This window comes from Poecilia reticulata, chromosome 15 (genome assembly GCF_904066995.2).
Source record: "Poecilia reticulata chromosome 15, P_reticulata-male-v2, whole genome shotgun sequence".
Taxonomy (NCBI): domain Eukaryota; kingdom Metazoa; phylum Chordata; class Actinopteri; order Cyprinodontiformes; family Poeciliidae; genus Poecilia; species Poecilia reticulata.
The window spans coordinates 9,481,564-9,501,098 of NC_088844.1; the positions used below are offsets into that span (position 1 = coordinate 9,481,564).

At 39.0% G+C, this 19,535-nt stretch overlaps 1 protein-coding gene across 4 annotated transcripts in view; it reads right to left on the reverse strand.

The window, feature by feature from the left end:
- The window catches only part of LOC103476419 (inactive phospholipase D5), a 51,058-nt gene that overhangs the window by 6,602 nt on the left and 24,921 nt on the right, over nt 1-19,535 (reverse strand). For 3 of the 4 annotated variants that reach the window (XM_008428737.3, XM_081616310.1, XM_008428738.3), the window contains 4 exons: nt 9,417-9,547; nt 1,446-1,632; nt 720-831; nt 374-501 (listed from right to left, as the gene is read on the reverse strand). In XM_008428737.3, coding sequence (XP_008426959.2) covers nt 374-501; nt 720-831; nt 1,446-1,632; nt 9,417-9,547 — 558 coding nt within the window. The remainder of the gene's footprint in view (nt 1-373; nt 502-719; nt 832-1,445; nt 1,633-9,416; nt 9,548-19,535) is intronic. The other variant, XM_008428740.3, reaches the window with a different exon arrangement.

A 19,535-nucleotide genomic window follows, 5' to 3' on the forward strand; every position in this document is an offset into this window, starting at 1 on the left:
AGTTCTTGTTACTTTGCTCACCTGTGCTGCCTGGACTGCACACTTGCTCCTTACATTCATTAAATCCTCAAACGAAGTTGCTGCCTCACCTCTCTGCTTTTGGGTCCGAACCGCAAACAACTGCAAATCATTTCGCTTCGTGGCTAAAGTTCCAGAAATGCATGGAGTTTTCAATGATATTCTAACTTATTGAAAAGATCTGTAGCTATTTATTTATTATGACTGTTTTTTATTAAAGCACGTTGAATCACCTCATGAATAAATGATGCTTAACACACACTTGCTTTGCCTCCTTTTCTGCAATATTATAATTTCCCTCCACACTTTCCACTGTAATATTTCCGCTTTTGTTCATGAGGTAGGTCTACATTACGGTGGTCAGAGATCTCCAGTCCATGCTGGCGCTGCCGATGTAGAAATGCTTCCTGTCGACGACCCAGAAAGACGACTTGAGGAAGCCTTTGGTTAGGGCCGTCATGTTCACCTTGTGAACCTCAGCGTCTGCAAAATTGGGAGGGGAAAATAAATAAATAAAAGTACACGCTGAAGCCAATAAAGGACAGAAGCAGGTTGTTTATGACATGAACAACAAAGCAAGAAACTAACTGAGAAACATGTCCAGGAGGTTTAATTACTGACAGATTAAACATATAGAAGCAACATGTCATGTGTTTAGCTAAAAGCAGGTGAAGCGTAGAAAGCAGAAGGGTAGAGCTGACCGTGATTGTCTGCGAGCGTCTTCAGCTCTGCTGAGTCGAAGTCTCCTGTGGAGATCTTCAGCTGGATTCCTTTGTCTTTCAGTCCCTGCAGCCTGGATAGCAGAGCCCTGCCCTGAAACAACCCAATACTGTCTTATTAGTGTCTTAATAAGACAGTTCACTTCCTAAACTTAAGTTATTAATGCAGTTTTTCCCATGTATAGAGAGCTACAGTATCTGTGATGTTGGTTTTGATTTCTGCTCCCAGTGATAGTCATGGTTATTGATGTTATGGATGCACTTGCAAAGAAAAAAGTCTATTTTAAAACTACAAAGAGTGCACCTACGGCCCACGAAGAACGATACGGTGGATCACATTTATCCAACAAGACGACGGATCATTTTGAGAACAGCAGTGAAACAGTATCTCTCTACTGGCGAAGCTTTAGCACTGAAAGATAACGCTCACTAAGAAGCTGTCAAAACACAAAACTGTCATCTTGCTTTTTAAAATTCAAAATCAGTAATTATTTCAGCATCTTTTATTGGTTACATTTCAGTTACGTCTGGCAAGAATACAATTGTAAGGATCCACAAAGTTTTATTTTTTTACTTTTGAGGCCTTTGTTGTTGCACTGAAACCAAAAACTGAAACATGAGCAGGGTAATATAAAACAGACAGTATATGTATCAATGAACATCACAACCTGTGCGGTGTAAAGTGTCTGACAGCTTGTCTTGTTTCACCTGGCCGGCAGCAGGGTAGAAGCTGGACTCATAACCAGAGGGACTGAGGAGCCACACGGGGGAAACGATCTCAACAGCAACTCGAGCTTTGTCCAGTAAGCTGTTGAGCCCTGTGGAGAGAGGTAGGTGGAAGGCGCTGTCGTCCGAGAACAGCATGTCCGCTGGGATGTTCTCTACAAGCACGATGCTGTGGAGAAAGATGGTAGAACCAAAACTGCCTTAAGTATGAACATCAGGCTCAGATTTGCTTCATAAATATCTTTTTTTTTTTCGCTTAGTTTCCCTGCAAGTGTGGCATATTAGTTCATTTTCATGTGTAATAGGTGTTGGCTCTGTAGATCTTCGTGTCCTTAACTTGTCTTTAGTCATCGGCTCTGATTCATGGCTGACGGTCGTCCCTTCTGTTCCCCTGATGTGAGGAGCCGAATTTCTCCTCGTTTCCCTGCTTGACTGACCGAGTCCGGGTGTTTATTACAGTGTGTCAATTTCAGTCAGAATTAATGAGGTCCACAGTCTTTCAAAATGTAATTACCCGTTTACCTTCATGGCAGAATTATACACACTGCTAATGAAATAAGATCTTTTTTTTTTTTTACCTTCAACCACAAGGCAAATTAGTTAACAGCCTTCTTCTTCCTTCATCTCTGGATCATTTGCTTAATGAGTGAAATCAAATTTTTCCATACACACACACACCACGCACACATTCCCCCAGATTCCGTTAAACATTATTAAATTTTGCACAAGATTGCCTCTAGCAAATACTGGGAACAGCAGTGGACTGATGAGATGAGAGCAATGCCAGCTTCATTACTACTTTTTCAGGAAAATTGATTCCTTTGTGGTGTAATATGCTTGCTGCATTTCTGCTGCTCACTTTATATTAACATTAGGGAATTTATTTTGGTTTGTCTGTCTGTGTTTTCTACCACATGATATATTTTAAAGCAGATGTGAACAGAGTATTGCCAATATCAATATACTGATACTTTTTTATTTACAAATTAAGTTTCATGTATTGTTACAGTTGGGTGTTTTTGTGTTTTTTTTTCCATAACCTTAGGGCGGGATTCAGGCAAAATTTCTAAGTGTCTTCAAAATGTCAGCATGACTAACAGAAGCAATAGAAAAATAACAAAAATTTTTTGGTCATTTTTCCAAGATAAAGTGCAGGAAAAATTATCTGAGAGCAAATCAAAACAAAATCTTTTTTGAGGTAGATTTGAGAAACCACAATAGAAAAATGAAATAAAATTTCAGGAGGAAATCCGAAACTAAATTATCGATCTTACCATGCTAGGTTTGATCAAATACTCATATAGTCTTAGTATTGATTTGATCAATATTTCGGATCGATCCGCTGAGCATCTATTTCAGAGTAATCATCAGCGGTTCGGAGATGAACAACAGTCATGTGCACGTTGACGAAATATACACAGATGCATTAACATTTTCCATGTATCAGCTGCATGTTTGGTACAGTGAAATAGACCTGACATGTTCTGTTAGATTCTCTGCACGAATGTAGTGGACTTTATGATAAGCACTAGCTTAAATATTAATGTTAAAATGATGGGGATAAATGGTCTCCGTGGTTGCCGTTTAAGCCTTAATGTTTGGAACTTTCATTAAGGCGTCATTTAGAAAAATATATATTTTTTCCTATATTTCACAAAGTTCTTTGAAATTAAATCAACAAACAAGAATAGGAAGTTTGCAAAATCTATTTCTGTTGCCATTTTCAAGCTCAGCACTATTCAGAAACAGATGCTGAATTAACAACAGGATTAAACAACAACTTTGTCCAGCCAAATCTTTAGAGAGAGAGAAAAAATAGACAAGCAAGCAGCTGTTTTGTGTGGGTGAACAGCTTTTCTTCGCTGCTTCTTGGTTGATCAAGCAACCGGATAAAATGTTTTCTGAGACTCTTTCATAACCACTTCTGACAAGGAAACAAGTTCAGTGACATGTACGATAGAATGGCCGGAACTAAAAAAAGCGTAATTTAATGGAGATTGTTGCCTCTCATTACAGTTTTTAAATCTAATCAAATAAATAATTGGGGCATGGATGGTTTGGCTGTTGGTATAACTCAAAGGTTAATTTGGTTATGATGCTGCTAATATCCAGACAATGTGTCACAATATTACAGCCTAAATCAGCAGAGGGCCAGGCTGCTGTCACAAATTTATTGCATGCAGCCAAATTAGATTTGAGAATTGGGTTCTTTCCAAACTCTCACAAACAGCATCCATATTTGGTGTAATTCTGTAACCCGCTGTACACACATGGGATATTTAGTTCATTTTTTTCCATGTTATCTATGTTATTCTAACTTTTATCCTTTCCTGTCACTATGCTTGCTTGCTATTTGCATGCTTTTTATGCTGCTGAGTTTTATTTTGTTATTCTTCTTGACATATTGTTGGATGATCTGTTGATATTGATTAGATTTGAACATATCCAGCAGTTAGTGAAGGAGAGCACACTTTAGCCATGTAGGTATTGCTTGCTTGTTTGGCTACAGTAAATGTATTTTATTATGAATATTTGGATTAGATAGACAAATGTTCAAGATGCATTTCTCTTAGCCGGTAAGCTCTTTGCGGATAGAAGCAATTAAAGGTCTGGACGTGTTTTCAGATGGGTCCGCTCTTTGAAATTTTGAGACTATTCTTTGATTCTGCTTTCTTCTGCTGTCCCTTTTATGTCTTCATCTACAAAACTACAGTCACTCCTGCTGAAACTGTGACATTTTCTCAAGCTGCAATTAAAGATTTCAGAAGAGACAAGGCTTCACAAGGCTTCACATACGCTGACTGGGTCGATTTAGCTGACTTCGTTCATTTGCTGCTGGGGTTTGGTTGGGTTCGTTTGTAGGTGGTCTAACTTGGTTCAGTGGGTTTATTTGCTCCTTGGGTTTGGGTTTCTGTTTGTTTAGATTAATTGCACACCTGCTCCTGTGACATTTTGATCCTCTTTTTTTGAGCCCTGACATTATTTTGTGGATGAACGTGCCAGAACCAGTAACTGTACCAGACAAGAAGTGGCACCTCAGTGTTCACATAACCAGAACATGACTCCAGGACATAATGGTCAGAAAATGTGTTTTAGGTGATAATGTCACAGAATCAAACAGAGAGGCCAGTTGCCAGCTCTCCGCTTCCGAATGTATTCCTGGCTAAAGTAGAGCCGAGTCAGCCTGTGGAAGCTGGCCAAGGGTCAAACTGTTTGACTCACACACTGTTTAATAATAATATCACCCCTAATATGTCCTTATGAAAATGGCAGTCAATAAGTTCAGTGAAGAAATGGCTTCAGTGTAAAACTGGCCAATAGATTCTGAAAGGTTTGATTTCTTTAACTGTAAAGTACATGAAACGAATAGGATTTTCTAGCAACCCGTACCTCAGATTGTGAATACGCAAACAGGCTTGGGCAGCTACAGTGCCCGCTCCGCAACGATAGAAAACAAGGATGGATGGAAAGCAAGTAGAGGAAGGCGTAATCCTATTGAGAAACAAAATGCACTGAGTCTTCTCTAATGGCTTCGAGGTATGATGAATAGTGATTGTGACTGGCTCAAACACCCAGACAGGGCTCTGTATAAAAATCAGACAAAGGAGGGAGGCAGCGGTTGTTTATCCCTGCAGAAGATTCATTGATTTATGCGGCCCGCGCTGTCTGTGGCTGGTTCCCTCCTCTGTAACCCGTCTGTGCAGTCATGGGTGCCATTCAGCCCCAGCAGCAAACAAAGCAGTTGGGTAAACTTCATGCTGCATTTGTGTGTAGAAACAGTCAAACAGGAAGAGAGCGAGATTGTGACTGAACGAAAAAAAACTAAACAATTTTCTTTAAATGATACAACCGGGACATCGTTTCACAATATCACACAGCTGTCAGAGCAGATATGTTTCCATATCGAACACGTAGCACTCAATATAAAAATCACTAGTGAGTGTAAACATGCGGTATATAATTGTGCCATGTGCTTTCTTTCGACTACTGGAGCACTCTCACACTAACAACCTGGGATCCTGCTGGAAATCACAGTGCGGCCGAGTCGAGTCGGCTCTTGACATCGGAAATAAATTATCTGTCCTCTCTCGAGCCGCCCGGGGCTCTCCGTGTGCAGCAGCGAGAACGTTAACACGCAGGCTTCACAACTGCCTCCATCCTACTTCACACAAGGCGTTCAATTTAGTTTTACCAGGGAGGAAAATACCACAGGGGAAAAACTAACTATTTCCATTCAACGGGTGTTCTTTATTTGAGGCTAAAAACCTAGACAAGCTTGCATGATTTTTTTTTGTGTGTGTGTGTTGGACTATTTTTGCTCTTACACTTTTGCTGATAGTGAAATATTTTACACATTTTGAACAAATTAATAGAAATACCAACAATACATTTGTTTTGCAGAAAACAAAATTGAGTTAATTGGAGTTATGGATGCAGGGCAAACCTGTTCACCTGGGTTTTGTTACGTAAGGTTGGGTTTGTGCTATTAGGACAGAAGTTAGGCAAACTTTGGGTCAAGAATTTCGGCCTGGAGTGAAATCAGTTACTTTCACTTCATTTTCATCAACTTAAAAGCTTAAAGGGGCAGTATTATGTGTTTTCCAGTAGCACTGTGCCAATTTATAGCACAATCAAGAAACTATGTTACTTTCAGTTGTCATAAAAAACTATTTATAACGCCTTGAAATTGGGTCCCTGTCTCTTTTAAAAACTGTTCTTTCTGAATCTTAAAGAAGTCATCATAACATGGCTCCCTTGTTAACCCTTTAACAATGTTTTCACCAGAGTTGCATTGAGAAGTAGCTCGTATAATGAGCTCAGCTCATGGGGAGTTCCACCATGTGTTTGCTAATTCTTGCTGGCTAGTCTGAAGGAATTGATTGGGGGAGCCGCAGGGGAGGGCTGCTCTGGGAGGCAGGAGTTTGGAAGCTTAGAAACTGCAGGTCTGAGGAGGAGCTGTGTCTCAAAGGTGGAGCTAGGTTCACCCAGGCATTTTGCACAGCTGAATGGTTGCCATGGAAATTAAATGATTTATCAAACATGGATGAAAGGTATGTTTTTAATGAGGCAATAACACTATAGCATCATATAAAATAAAAAAATCAATTTTACGTAATACTGTCCCTTTAAGAAATGAATTAGGTTAATTATCGTTCACTTTTTAAACTACTTTGAGTAATTAATTGACTTTACTGTACTGTTTGATAAGTAGGATTAATTGAATGCATGCATGATTCAATTTAAATAATCTATTTTTTCTAAAGAGCCTCAGGACGGCATTTGCTATAAATTGGCGCTATATAAATAAAACTGAATTTAACTGAATTTATTATAGAATGAACAAAGTTCTGATGAAATTGTGTAATTTTACTCTGCCAAAGGCCTACGGAAGCAGAATGGGGAACAATAAAGCTCCGGTCTCTTTCTCTTGGGACACAACTGGTAACTCATCTCACCATGCAATCACAACAGAACACAAAGAAAATTTGCATAGGAAACACAATTATAACATCACAGGAACTCCTGAGTCATTGGTTGTGAGGCTTCAGAGAGCTTTTTCGATGACGAAAGTACATTAGCAGGAACAAAGCAAGAGTCGAAGGTCTGCCGTTTTTAGATTATTCAGAGGAAATTAAGTTAATCATTCAGTTGAGCTACACGTTTGCTTTAACGAAGTGCTTCACTGCTAGCCTGTGTCCCTTCAGCAAAAAGCTTTTTGTAATTATTCATTCAATGCCTCTTAGTTCTTTGTTTCAGTCACACTGCAAACATTATCATTAACCATACAAGTAGCAGGGCACACGTGGAAGTGTTAGAGCGCGGATTTCTGGAACTTCCTTTGAGCGCTCTTGAACGAACGAGACCCCCGTCATCCCTGACAGCGAGCCAATAAAAGCTGATGAATCTGTTCACCAGCCTCATCTCCCTCCATCTGGCTCACCCTTCTTCAACCTCATCCGTATCTCTCAGCGTGACCCAAGGGGATGCTTCAGTGGACAAGAAAAATTCATTCAGCTTCACAAGTTGGGATTTTGCTTTCAGCCTCAAGTGCGGGGGAGAAGGATGCCTGGTTGAGTTTCCTGAAAGGATGTTAATGGGTGATTTGAGGAAGAGAAGAAGAAGAAAGAGAGAATCGATGGCCACAGACATGAGGGGTGAAGGAAAGAGAGAGAGAGAGAAGCAATCTGAGGCGGGATGCTAAATTGAACACTGAGGGTCTAATGGTGGAGAACCAGCAGGAAGTGTAGGAGGAGAAAATAAAAACTGCTGTTTCAGCTCAACACCTGCTGATTAGCCGCTTTCACTCGGGACCACCAGGACGTACTGCGGTAGTTTTTAGACTTCCCGTCCCAGGATTCACATTCTTACATTTTGCATCGACTGTATAATTTTTTTCAAAAGTTTTTTCAAACTTTTAGAGCAGATTAGAGCAAGGCTGAAGAATCTACCGCATGGCCAATTAATGAGAAAATGAAACTAGACCAAATTTTTTGTTTCCAATCCAAAAAGCAACTGCACACAGTTGACACTCATTGTCTTGTGCACATACATAGTACGGTCTTCACTGTTGGCATTCAGGTAGAGATGACAGACATCTGATTGAACATTGAGATTTTCCGGTGACTGTTTCTGAATAATAAAATGCTTTTGACACATTTTAGTGTTGTGCCACATCGGAGAGCTCTCTGCTGTAACATTTTTTCACCGACTACAAAATAAACTGCACTCACTAAAACGTCATGTGATCATTGTAGTAGTCGTGGCTGTAAACCAAACATAGTTCAGGATTCCTTCTGTTTTATTATTCTTACATAGACAATAGACTCAAGCTCAGCACAAGAGACTTTCTTAGATTATTTCACAGCAAAAGACGTATAATCACCCACTTAGGAGGGAGGTTTAATTCTGCCTTTCAGTCTGGAGTTAAGCCTAAGCAAGATAATGGAGTTTGAATAAACAATTTGTTTCAGACCAGAAACAAGAATTGCTTCATCCGTCTTCCAAAGCCCCAGCATTTTGTCAGTCATTATCGATTGCTCTTAACTTAATGTTCCTCAAGGTTTCATCAGAGAGAGAGAGAGGGAGAGAGAGAGGTTTTGTATATGATATTTATCATTTATACAACAGTGACTGTCAGATTTTAATGTGAAAAATGTTTGTGTCAAACACCGTTGTGATAGTTTTTATGCAACTTCTGGGTTTTGGTATATATATTTTTTGTTGTTTTAGAGGAAAATAGCAACAGAAACATTTCAAAATACAACCCTGGCCACCAAGTTTATTATCTTGCCATTTATGTTGATCCACAGAAAAATGCGTGTTATTAAGCAGGTCTAAAACTGAGGAAGTAAAGCAGATTCCTGCTTTTGTTTTGTAAAGTAAAGTTCCAGTTTGAATACCACGTGTGTATTGGGATGAAGGGTGTGAAATTTACAGTGATCAGCTTCATCAGGACTGTGATGCTACTGGTCTGTGATATCACCAAGTATTTTTTATTTATGTATAAACTGACCATCTGTGAATTAGCAAAACTAATGTCTGTATTTCTGCGTTTAACCTCTGTAATCACTTTGTGTTAAACTTGATTCTGTGGAAAAATGCTCTATGATACAGTTTATTTGATCGATAAATTAGTCATTTTGTGAAAGATGTTGTTTATTTTTACTCATTTTATTATTTGAAAATGCTGACTTGCAACATATTGGTTCACTACAACAATGCACATACCCTCACAGCTAAGGTCAGTTTAGAAAAACCAAGTAACCTAGCAGTCCTGAGAACATGCAAAGTCCATGCAGAAAGACCCCGGGCCAGGATTTGAAGCAAAAATTGGTTTAAATCAATACTTATTTATATTTAGGTACCCCTTTTTGGCAGCTCCACCAACTGATCACTGGCTTCAGGTATCAGAACAGAAGCGTCACAAGAAACCTCTGCTTCAGCAGATCTCACCTGCAGTTACTGGAACACTCTTCCTCCGTTTCTTCATCTTCTCCCCAAATATCCACTGCCGAGAAAATCAACGCCATAAGCACAGCGAAGCAGCACACCAAGGCAAATATCACAATGCACTTCTGCTGAGACTGCAAGAAAGATGGAAAAAAAACAACAAAAAAAAACAAAAAAACACCAGATCGATTACTGAGGTTTATTTTCTGCTCCTGAACACTATTGTAAAATAAAAGCCAGACCAAAATTCCCCAACCTTAACTTCTAATAGGTGGCTGGCCGACAGAACTGATTTACTGCGCAGCACTGCAGGTCACAGCATGATGGAGGAGAGTTCAACACAAGTCTGTTGTGTCATATGTGACCTCAGAACATCAGATCTAAATTTAAACACGGTGCATGAATTAAGATGGATAAGGGCTCTAAAAGAGTAGTCGGTAAAAAAAACAAAAAAAAAAACACTTTTAGCAGAAAAAGACAAGATAAATCACCTGCAGATTTTACGCTGTTTTTGTCAAGAATACAACATGTTTGGAGTCATTCCAATATGGCAGAGAAGAAAGTGGGCTTCATTATGATCTGTAGTGATGGTGAAAACTGGAAGGGTGCTGAAATACTAGCTGATGTAGCTGCTCATCGTCATCTCTGCTTTCTCGTCTTTATAAGTAACCCACAAAGTACTACATAACGGGGTAAAACATTTTAAAGACACGTGAAACAAAAAGCAGGTGCAACGATTAAAAAAACAACAACTTCCAAATGGATAGATGGACGATTAGAAAAATGAAAAATAGGTTTTCTGCCACGCTAATTAGGAAAAAAATACATTGATAATGAGAAATTAAGTATTGCTTATTTGTTAATCTACTTTTTCAGAGGTCATTGCAGATTTTAGGAAAAGAACACAAACTATCTGGAGCCCACCCCTTTACAAACAGAGCATAATCCATTATTGGTGACAGGTTGTGGGAATTTGTTCCCGTTTCTTCCAAAGGATTTGTCCCTGGAGGAACAGAAGACCTTTGAAAGAGATGTAATATATTCTGTTGGAGATCGTTACGAGGAAAAAGCCTACAATTCTAGCGTGTGGTGTGATTTTGGCTTGGTACCATCTTGCTGTGCATCTACATTCTATATTAGATTTATCCTTTTTGTTCATGTTTTTGTTGGTTTTGACATTTTCCATATACTTTAAATTCAGCCAGGCCTCTGCTGTGTCTCCAGTCGCAGTTTCTAACACTGAACTTCTCTTCTCCACGCAGCAGTAGATGTGTATCTGTAGGTGATCCAGTTTCAACTGGGTGTAACAACAAATACTGTGCTGTGGCAAGGACCGGGTAGTTATCATTCCCTCTTGTTTACTCCCTCCAGGACATGTTAGAGCGATCGTAATGAGGTGGCCTTCTGCAGGCTGGATTTAAAGTGGAGGTGAAGGATGAGTATGGTTGAAGCAGGAACGTTTTTTTTTTTGTTTGTTTGTTTTTTTTTGTCCACATTTTGGCACAGCGTCATGGACAATATATGGCATGTCAAGCCAAAATATCAACCTTTAATAGTCTGAGCTCATTAAAGACTGAACCATTATTTACTCCTGGGTGAGTTTCTGAAATTACATAATCCATCTATATTTTCATAGGTTGACAAAAAACCTTAAACAAATAAATTATTATTTTTTCAAAACATTCACTTTATGTAAAATTCTCAGCTTTCTTTTGTATCATAAACAGAGGTTTAGTGTTTTACATTTGTTGCCCCACGGCTCTATACAATGAGTCAGAAATGGAACGATGAATTAATTAACTCTAAGATGTTTTTCTTTTACTTTATTTAAAGTCAGTTTTTGTTTTATTATATACTTTTTCTTTTAGATTTCAATGTGAGTTTATAAGCCAAAGCAACTCACAATAATTCAACTATTGAATGGACATTGCAATAGAATTATTTATATTTCTTTTTACCAAAAATCATAACTTATGTTTTATACCAATTTATTAAGTTTAGATATTTCACAAGCCAAATCTTCTGTAGTAATTTTTTAATAATTCCCAGAAAAAAATATATTTGTGTCATTAGCAAAAGGAATGTGCAACATTCTTGCACACTTTACAAATGTTAATTTACCAAGCAAGAAGTTTTGGTCCTAGCACTGAACCCTGGTGGACTCCACATTTAATCATTCAAAGACCTAATTTTTAAATGACAATCTGTCAGTTTTCTGAAGAACCAGAGGAACAACAAAACAATATAAATGATAAGAGATGAGGCTCACCTCTAAGTCTTCTCATATGTATAGGAGAAAGTGTTTACTGTTGACAGAAAAATCATTTGCACTTTGACAAAAACAGTACTTTCACTTTTCACAATATTTGCAGTGAGAAATACCTGTTTTTATCTAAATGAGAATTATTTCTACACAGTACAAAAATAGTATTATTTTTTGCCCTTGTACCACTGCAGCCTCTTCGTTCTGTAACTCTGTTCAGAAAGATGCTGGCACTTTAACCCAGCAGCACCCCTCAATTACTCATAAAACAATAATAAATGTCACCTGATCCACCTCAAACCTGCCAGATGAGCTCAAACTAATTACTCGTGAACATCACGGACCATTAGCACAGTCAGCTAAACTCATTATTCTCAGAGACAAAACTCGCATAAGGCAGAACCTTTGTGAGGACGCACAAGCACAAAGGATTCATTAGTTTACCGTGTGAGAAATGTATGTGTTTGGGTCTTCGCATGGAAGATAAATTAATCCAAAAAAAAAAACAATTGGCAATGAATTTCCCAATGAGATGTTACAGAAAGGTGGCAACTCACAGAACTACTTATCAAAACAAGGGCTTTCGTAAACAATGCATACACACCAAAACAAGGCATAAGCCTTTTTCCCCTGAATGTGCACACCTCATGCATTCTTGATAGCAAGCATACACATTTTATGATCTCCATGGATTATTAAAAGATGCATCATTACCTGAAACTTTGCAGGTTGAGAAATTGTGGCTGGAATACTGTGAAACTAAACAGATGGGTCCTGCACCATTGATATTGAGGCTAGATAAGGGAGTCAAAATTATCATCATTTCAGAGTTGATGTTTGAAATGAATGACGTACTGTCTGTAAAACAGTACAATCAACAAGTTTGATTGAAAAACGGTCAGAGACCTGGGAGGAGATGGAAACTTCATTCTCCACCTTTGCACTTCACAGGAGCACACTCAGCAAACATTCAAAAGGTAAATGGAGGTCAGATCAAAACCTATCAGTCAACTGAGCCAAATGTCAGCAAAGACAGGCAGCTGTATATGAAAGCCCACCTGTGGGAGAGCTGCCTGCCTCTGGTACTTCTCAGTATTTCTTCGAGGCTACATTTGGTGTTGGACACAAGTGAGCATGTAGGGCAAATCCACAAAGAGGTCACTCAGGTACATCCTACGGACAAAGTAACTGACTCCTCAACGCAGCCGGAGATCAATGCGTCTTCAATTACAGAAAGTAGACTGCAGAGACAGTTGTTTGAGAAGTAGGCCAGAAATAGACACAAAAGTACACCTTTCATGTATGGGAATTTTTGTATTTTCCTCTGGCTGCGTCTGACACTTTGTATGCGCTGTTTACATTTATTTTCAGGTCGCAGTGGCTCAGGAGGTGGGGGTTCATCCAGTAACCGGTGGGTTGCTGGTTCAAACTCTGTCCTTCTCAGTCATTTTGCCAACGTGTCTTTGGGAAAGACCCTTCTGACCAACACACTGGTGGTGACACAGATTGAACGGCACCGCCACTTCTTCCAGTCTTTCCCACTGCAGCTGTGGCTATAATGCAGGCATTATAACCACATTTTAAAAATGTAGGCATTTTTAAAGGCACTGAGAAAAACAAAACTGCCTATGGAAAGTTATGGGGTGGATATATATTTGTCTACAGACAGATGCTGGTCGACCGACTTCCAGACAGGCTGTTGTGACGTGGAAATGATAGTAGACAGCTATCATTGACAAAACAAATCAGCATCTTTGCAGCTCATTTCAAAGCCCATCATGCAATTCACCACATAAATAACAGGTAATTTGTTTGTCCAAACACTGTCGGAGTCAGCGCCCAGGGTCCAACACATGCGCCGACGCTGTCACCCAGAATTACACACCTTAAGCAACAATTGTAAATGTTTGAATCCAACTAAATGGCAAAACACAGATTGAGCTTTATTGCTCTGTTAAGTGCCTATTTGTCTCATTTAGGCTCCAATAAATACATTGGGCACAGAAAGCCTGAGTGACTTGCAAAGCAATTTGACGGAATCATAAATGCAACGATTGAATCAAATTGCTTTCTGTTTTTTTTGGCTCCCCATGGCCCATTTAAAAAAAAAAAAAAAAAAAAAAAAAAAAGGTCTGTGCAACGTGAAAGGCAGCTTGCCACTTTTCCTCACCCGAAAACAAACACACTAAAACTGTTTATGTCTCCCCCGTCTGTCGGCCCTCTTGGCATGCAGACGGGTGAAGGCCAGAGCAGAGAAGGTGGATGTTTACATGCTCACATCAGAGGCAGCCGTATTAAACAGAGACCGTGTCCTGCTTTCCCTCCAACTCCTGGCTGAGCGTCCATTAATCTGCTCCGTACGATCTGTCAAATGAACAGGATCGTTCCTCTCACCAAAGTGTAAAGTGGAAAAGTCTGTTTTCCTGAGCTCCGGGAACAAAACTGCTCAAGTCTCTTTGCCCTGAGCTACGTCAGCAGATATAGAAAAAAAAGGGTTGAACTAAAGCAGGTTCTCGTCGAAAATAGTGCAGAGAGCAGATAAGTTTGTGACACCCTGCAGATTTCGAGGCTCGTTTTAAAGTAATTCTAAAGAGTGCCAGCAGAGAGGGAGAATAGGTTTCTCCCCAGGAGAGAATGAGGAATGCATCGCTGTCCCAATTATCTGCCTATGTTGTTGTTCCCCGTGTCCTGAGGCGACAGAGCAAATCCAGTCAACGCAAACAATACAACAGTCTAACTACAAAGAAAATGTCCTGGTATGATTTGTCCAGCAAGCGTTTAGTCCAGCAGAGGTTGCGCTGATCTTTGAACGTTTGTACGGAGCCACGGTGGAAAGCGTCTTCTCTGTTTAATGGACAGCGTAGAATGATGTTACTGCAGTGGAGAATAAGCAATCACACACTTTCAAACAAACACAAAGCCAAAAATGTTAAGCATTACCGATTCTTCTAGCTGTTTTTAAATCAAATGTATTTGACTTCTGTAATCAGCTCTATTAAGTCATAACAGCTTTTTTTTGTCTACTCAAAAATCTAAGTATATTGGTTAGGTGTGAAAGAAAACCTTTTATTATAAAAACTTAGTTTTTATTATTTATCTTGTTAATTACCTGTTAAAGAGATTGTGTTTACCTTGCCAAATCACACTGTGACATTTGAGTAATTGTAACTCAATCCCCTTTGTGATCACACCGTTTTGTGATCTAAACGGTATTTTGCATCGCAGCTACTGAAATTGTGTGGAATGCAAATTGTTAAGAACATTTGATGTAATCCGACTAAAAGGATTTTTTTTATGATTATTTATCTTTATAATTCATCAAAAATACAACAAAAGTAGTAAGATGTTGCACAACATGTACATGAGAAGGAAACGGATTGACTTTTCACAAAACAGAATGCAGTTTTTTCTTTCTTCACAGCAGTGACAGGGACTTTGAAAAGTTTTCTAACTGTTGAAACTGAATTTGATTTCAATGTTTTCCCAGTTTAACCATGTTTTCTGTCTAAAAGTCAACGTAGAACAAAGAACAAACAAATTCGCACACACCATGTCTGCAGGAAACGAGGAAGTCGGCTACAGCTGCAGTTGTCTTTGGTTGAAGGAAACCTTTCATATGTCCATCAGCAGGAGAGAGGTCAGGCTTTGGTGTCGATCCATCAGCATCGCAGAACAAAAGCTCCATTGCATTCTCTAGTTTTGTGACCACATTCAAAAATAAACACTTACAGTAATCTTGACGTAGCGTTCGTTCCCCTCCTGATGCTAAACAGGATGCAATAAAGTCCTCCTACATGGGGGTTCTGCACTAAACGTTACTGCAGCGTGACTTTCTCATGTCGTCCACAGCTCACATTTCTCTTCTAGCCATAAACGGATTTGTCATGCAGTTTGATTTGTGGACGAGGATCAACTCTTACTTGTTTATTGTGTCAGGGAAACGGCGTGTTAACCTGAATATTTAAATCCTGACCTGCACAGAAAACAGGAGCGCTGCTTCACAGAGTTTGTGTCGTGTTCTTTATCGTGGTGTCAAAGTGCGTCACCGGCCGCTGGAGAAAAGACGCAGAGCAAGCTCAGTACTTAGCGCTGCAACAAGATCAAATAAACAACCTGATCTGGTGGATAGGTTAGTAGACCTTAACCCTCCTGTTGTCCTCGGGTCAAAATGGCCGAGATTTGTATGTGTTTTCCCTATACACAGAAAATGAGGACAACAAGAGGTACTTTGTCCAGATTCAACCTTTACTTCCTCTGGAAAGTGACGTCAAACACTGACAAGGAGAACTGAACCATTAAATGTAAAAATCTCTTTTAAAAAGCTCTGACTAATTCAATTCAGCTCAATGGTGCTTTTGCACACAAATTAGATTAGATTTAGATGTTGATTATAGCAGTAATTTGTATAATTTTTGCTGTTTTGTAATGTTGATACAATGTGATATGTTGCTCTTAGCATTCTCTCACATTGTGATGATTTTGGACAGCTATTGTTACCGTTGCGGTGCTTTTAGCTAGCTACATAACAGAAAATAAATAAAGAAATAAAGGTTATGTACAGTAAGTTACATCAGCACTTACAGCACCAAGCTCTTAACGACTTAGAATAGACAAGAGAGAAGCAAGCTGGACTGCTGATTCAGGGAAATCTAATAAATCAAAGAACACTGCTAGCAAGAGCAGTGTAGAATCGACGAATGATTCACTGCAGATGAGTAGAAGAAAATCAAGTTTGATCTGATGGGTTCTTTGAATAAGAGAGTGGAGGCTTAAAGACTGACTCGTCTGTCTGCTGTTTATTTTGAATATGATAAACAACATTCACCTTCAGTGTTTGGCACAATTAAATCAGTTGTCGACAAATGACTGGTTTATTCTGCGGTTTGAAACTTAAACTGACTCTCTGTCTTTTATTTCTTAGTGTTCTGTTTCCTTATTATGCAAAACTTTTTTTTCCCTTTTAACATAAGAATCACAGCATTGGGAACTAAACTTTATCGAAGGAGAATTTCTGCAACGCCAGCCTGACTTTTCAATGCGTCTCCAGCCTGTCGGTTTGTTTGTGTATCCTTATCCATGTAGGTACGGCAGCATTTAATAAGATGGAGGTGCAGAAAGACTGACAGCAAGGGAGCAAAATCTGACAGCACGCTGCCATGTTCCCCAAGTAAGTGCTGAGGAAGCAGGTTGTCTTTGTGTCTCTGAGTTTAGTGTCGATCCCTCAGGAAAAAAAAAACAACAAAAAAAACCCCCAGTAAGAACTGCATTTCAGTTTCTCACAAATGAAAAAAACTTGACTTTTTTTTTTTACCAATTCTGTAGCATTTTGTGTTTTGAAATAATCAAGCTAGTAATCCATCCATCCATCCATCCATCCATCCATCCATCCATCCATCCATCCATCCATCCATCCATCCATCCATCCATCCATCCATCCATCCATCCATCCATCCATCCATCCATCCATCCATCCATCCATCCATCCATCCATCCATCCATCCATCCATCGTCCTTATATAGCACATTTCAGTAATCTCTTTTTCTGTTTTTTAGTGTCACATTTAATCTTCATCAACAGAGCCATATTATTTATCATACATGATAAAACATTCTGTCATTTTTTTTTTTTTACTAAATATCAAACCTGTATGGACAATTCTAGCAACTAAAGAAAACTGCAGTTTAATTACTCACTTCAACTTGAAACTTATAATTATTTATAGTATCTATAGTATAGAATAATTCAATTTTATTAAAGAAGAATAGAGTTATTCTTCTTTAATAGAAGAAGAATAACTCTTCTTCTAAAATTATATTTTTATATAAACAAGAATGGAGTTATTCTTCATTATTATTATTATTATTATTATTATTATTATTATTATTATTATTATTATTATTATTATTATTTTAATGCTACAGGTGAACATCAGCAAACCTGTTACCTGCAAACCCACAACAGCCGTTGAAGATGCAGAAAGTACTGTCGACCATCTACAGCTCGTTACCATAGTGACTGGACACAGGTAGTTGCAGAGACATTGTCGGATGATGATCTGGTTTTGAGTTTTGTTGTAAAGTGCCCTCCCTTCTTAATCCTGCATGTCCTAGATGTATTTTTAGAGTCTTTGATCAAGGTAAAGTCAGTGTTTTATGGAGGCGTTTATGGAGATGGAGGTACAAAAATAGCCCCCTGCAAATTCATCAAAGCTGAAGGGAAGGGTAATAAAGCAACACTCAAAAGCAGTAAGTCAGTCACAGCCCACATGCGAGTATTTAGGCATAGTTCCTTATTAAAGGGCATAAAACATGTTTGGTTTTGTAACCTTGGCTCTGATCTCTTTACGCCATTACCATGGTGCTAAACGTGTCATGGTGTGCGGAGTGTGTTTGCATGGCCTGCGTGTGTGTGGGTTGGTGGAAGGGTGGTGAAGAGATGGACAATGGGTAGACAGCAGGTGTGGTGTCTACCCACACCTGCTGTGGGTTGCATTGCATGAAATGCAGAGTGAGTTGGGGACTTTAACAGCTTACATAGATCATGTTTGAAGTGTGAAAGAAAACTATCGGAGGTCGCTTGATAAACAAGCAACCTCTGCAGAATCAGCAGAAAAATTTATTTGTAGTAAAATCTGTATCATAAAATTATCCTCGTTACTAAGATTCAACATAGCTCAGGTTCACACCGTACGTGTAAATATGTAAATACCTTGTTTCCCACTTATTACAAAATGACATACATTTCACAATAACTTAAGGAAGCACAATAACCATAGAACGCGATAATCGCAGAAAGCAAGTGGCATGTTGAAAAAGGAGTGAGAAGAAGCATCGCTTATTGTATTTCCCCTTTGTTCAACAAAAAACAACAATACTTATAAAATATTGTACACTATTCAACCAGAAATAGAAAAACAGAAGCGCCAAATGCCTCAAGTAGCTAAAACTGCTGCTAAGATTGTTCACCTGGTGTTATTGTGTGTTTTTCGTGTTATTTTTAGTCAATTTAATAAGTTTTCAGACTAATTGACATTCCTGAAGAAACACTCTGAGAGTTGAATGAATATCCTTAATGCTTAGACCTGATGTATTTTAGTGAATCAGACTCTAAAGCTCACACAGAGCCTGGTGGAGACATCGAGTAATTGTACAGAAAGAAAACAATCAGGTGGGTTCATGGTAATCAATATACCTATCACAACTTTTAGCAATAGTACATATTTTAATGCTATCATGTAGGCCTAACGTGAAATAAACTCCATGCTTACACTGCATTACATGAAATGCACGGCCACCTGCCTGCTCATGTTATGCAAAACGAGGTCAAATCGGACATCTAACCGCAGGAGAGTTGTCGAGAGAACCAATGTCTTCAGCCGCACTGATGCTCAGGCAGACATGTGACACTTCAAATCTGCTGATGAAACTTGTTTTATGTAGATCTGACTTGAGTAACTAATCATTTTCTATTTGCAGATAAGCAGCAAAAAAAAAGGTCTCCTGCTTGGCACAGAACAAGATAGAAGTGAAAAACAATGTATCTGTTTAACCTGAAAACCAGTTTGCTGCATCCTATGCACCACTACAGCCGGTCAGCGATAAGCTCCTGTGGACTCTTAAGAAAATTGACACAAGATGTTTGGCTGCTTGGCTGCTGCTCTCTGCCAGCTGCAGACGCAGTCGGACAGTTCTGCCTTTCCTGAATGCGATCAAACAGTTTTTATAAGCAGATGACTTCCTGGTAAGAGGACTCACGGAGGAAGCAGGTTGGTTTTATGAGGATTTCTTACTGTCCGGGTAATGAGATTTTTCAGAAACAGAGCCAGAGATAAAGCCTCGAGGAGGAGTAGGAAATATCT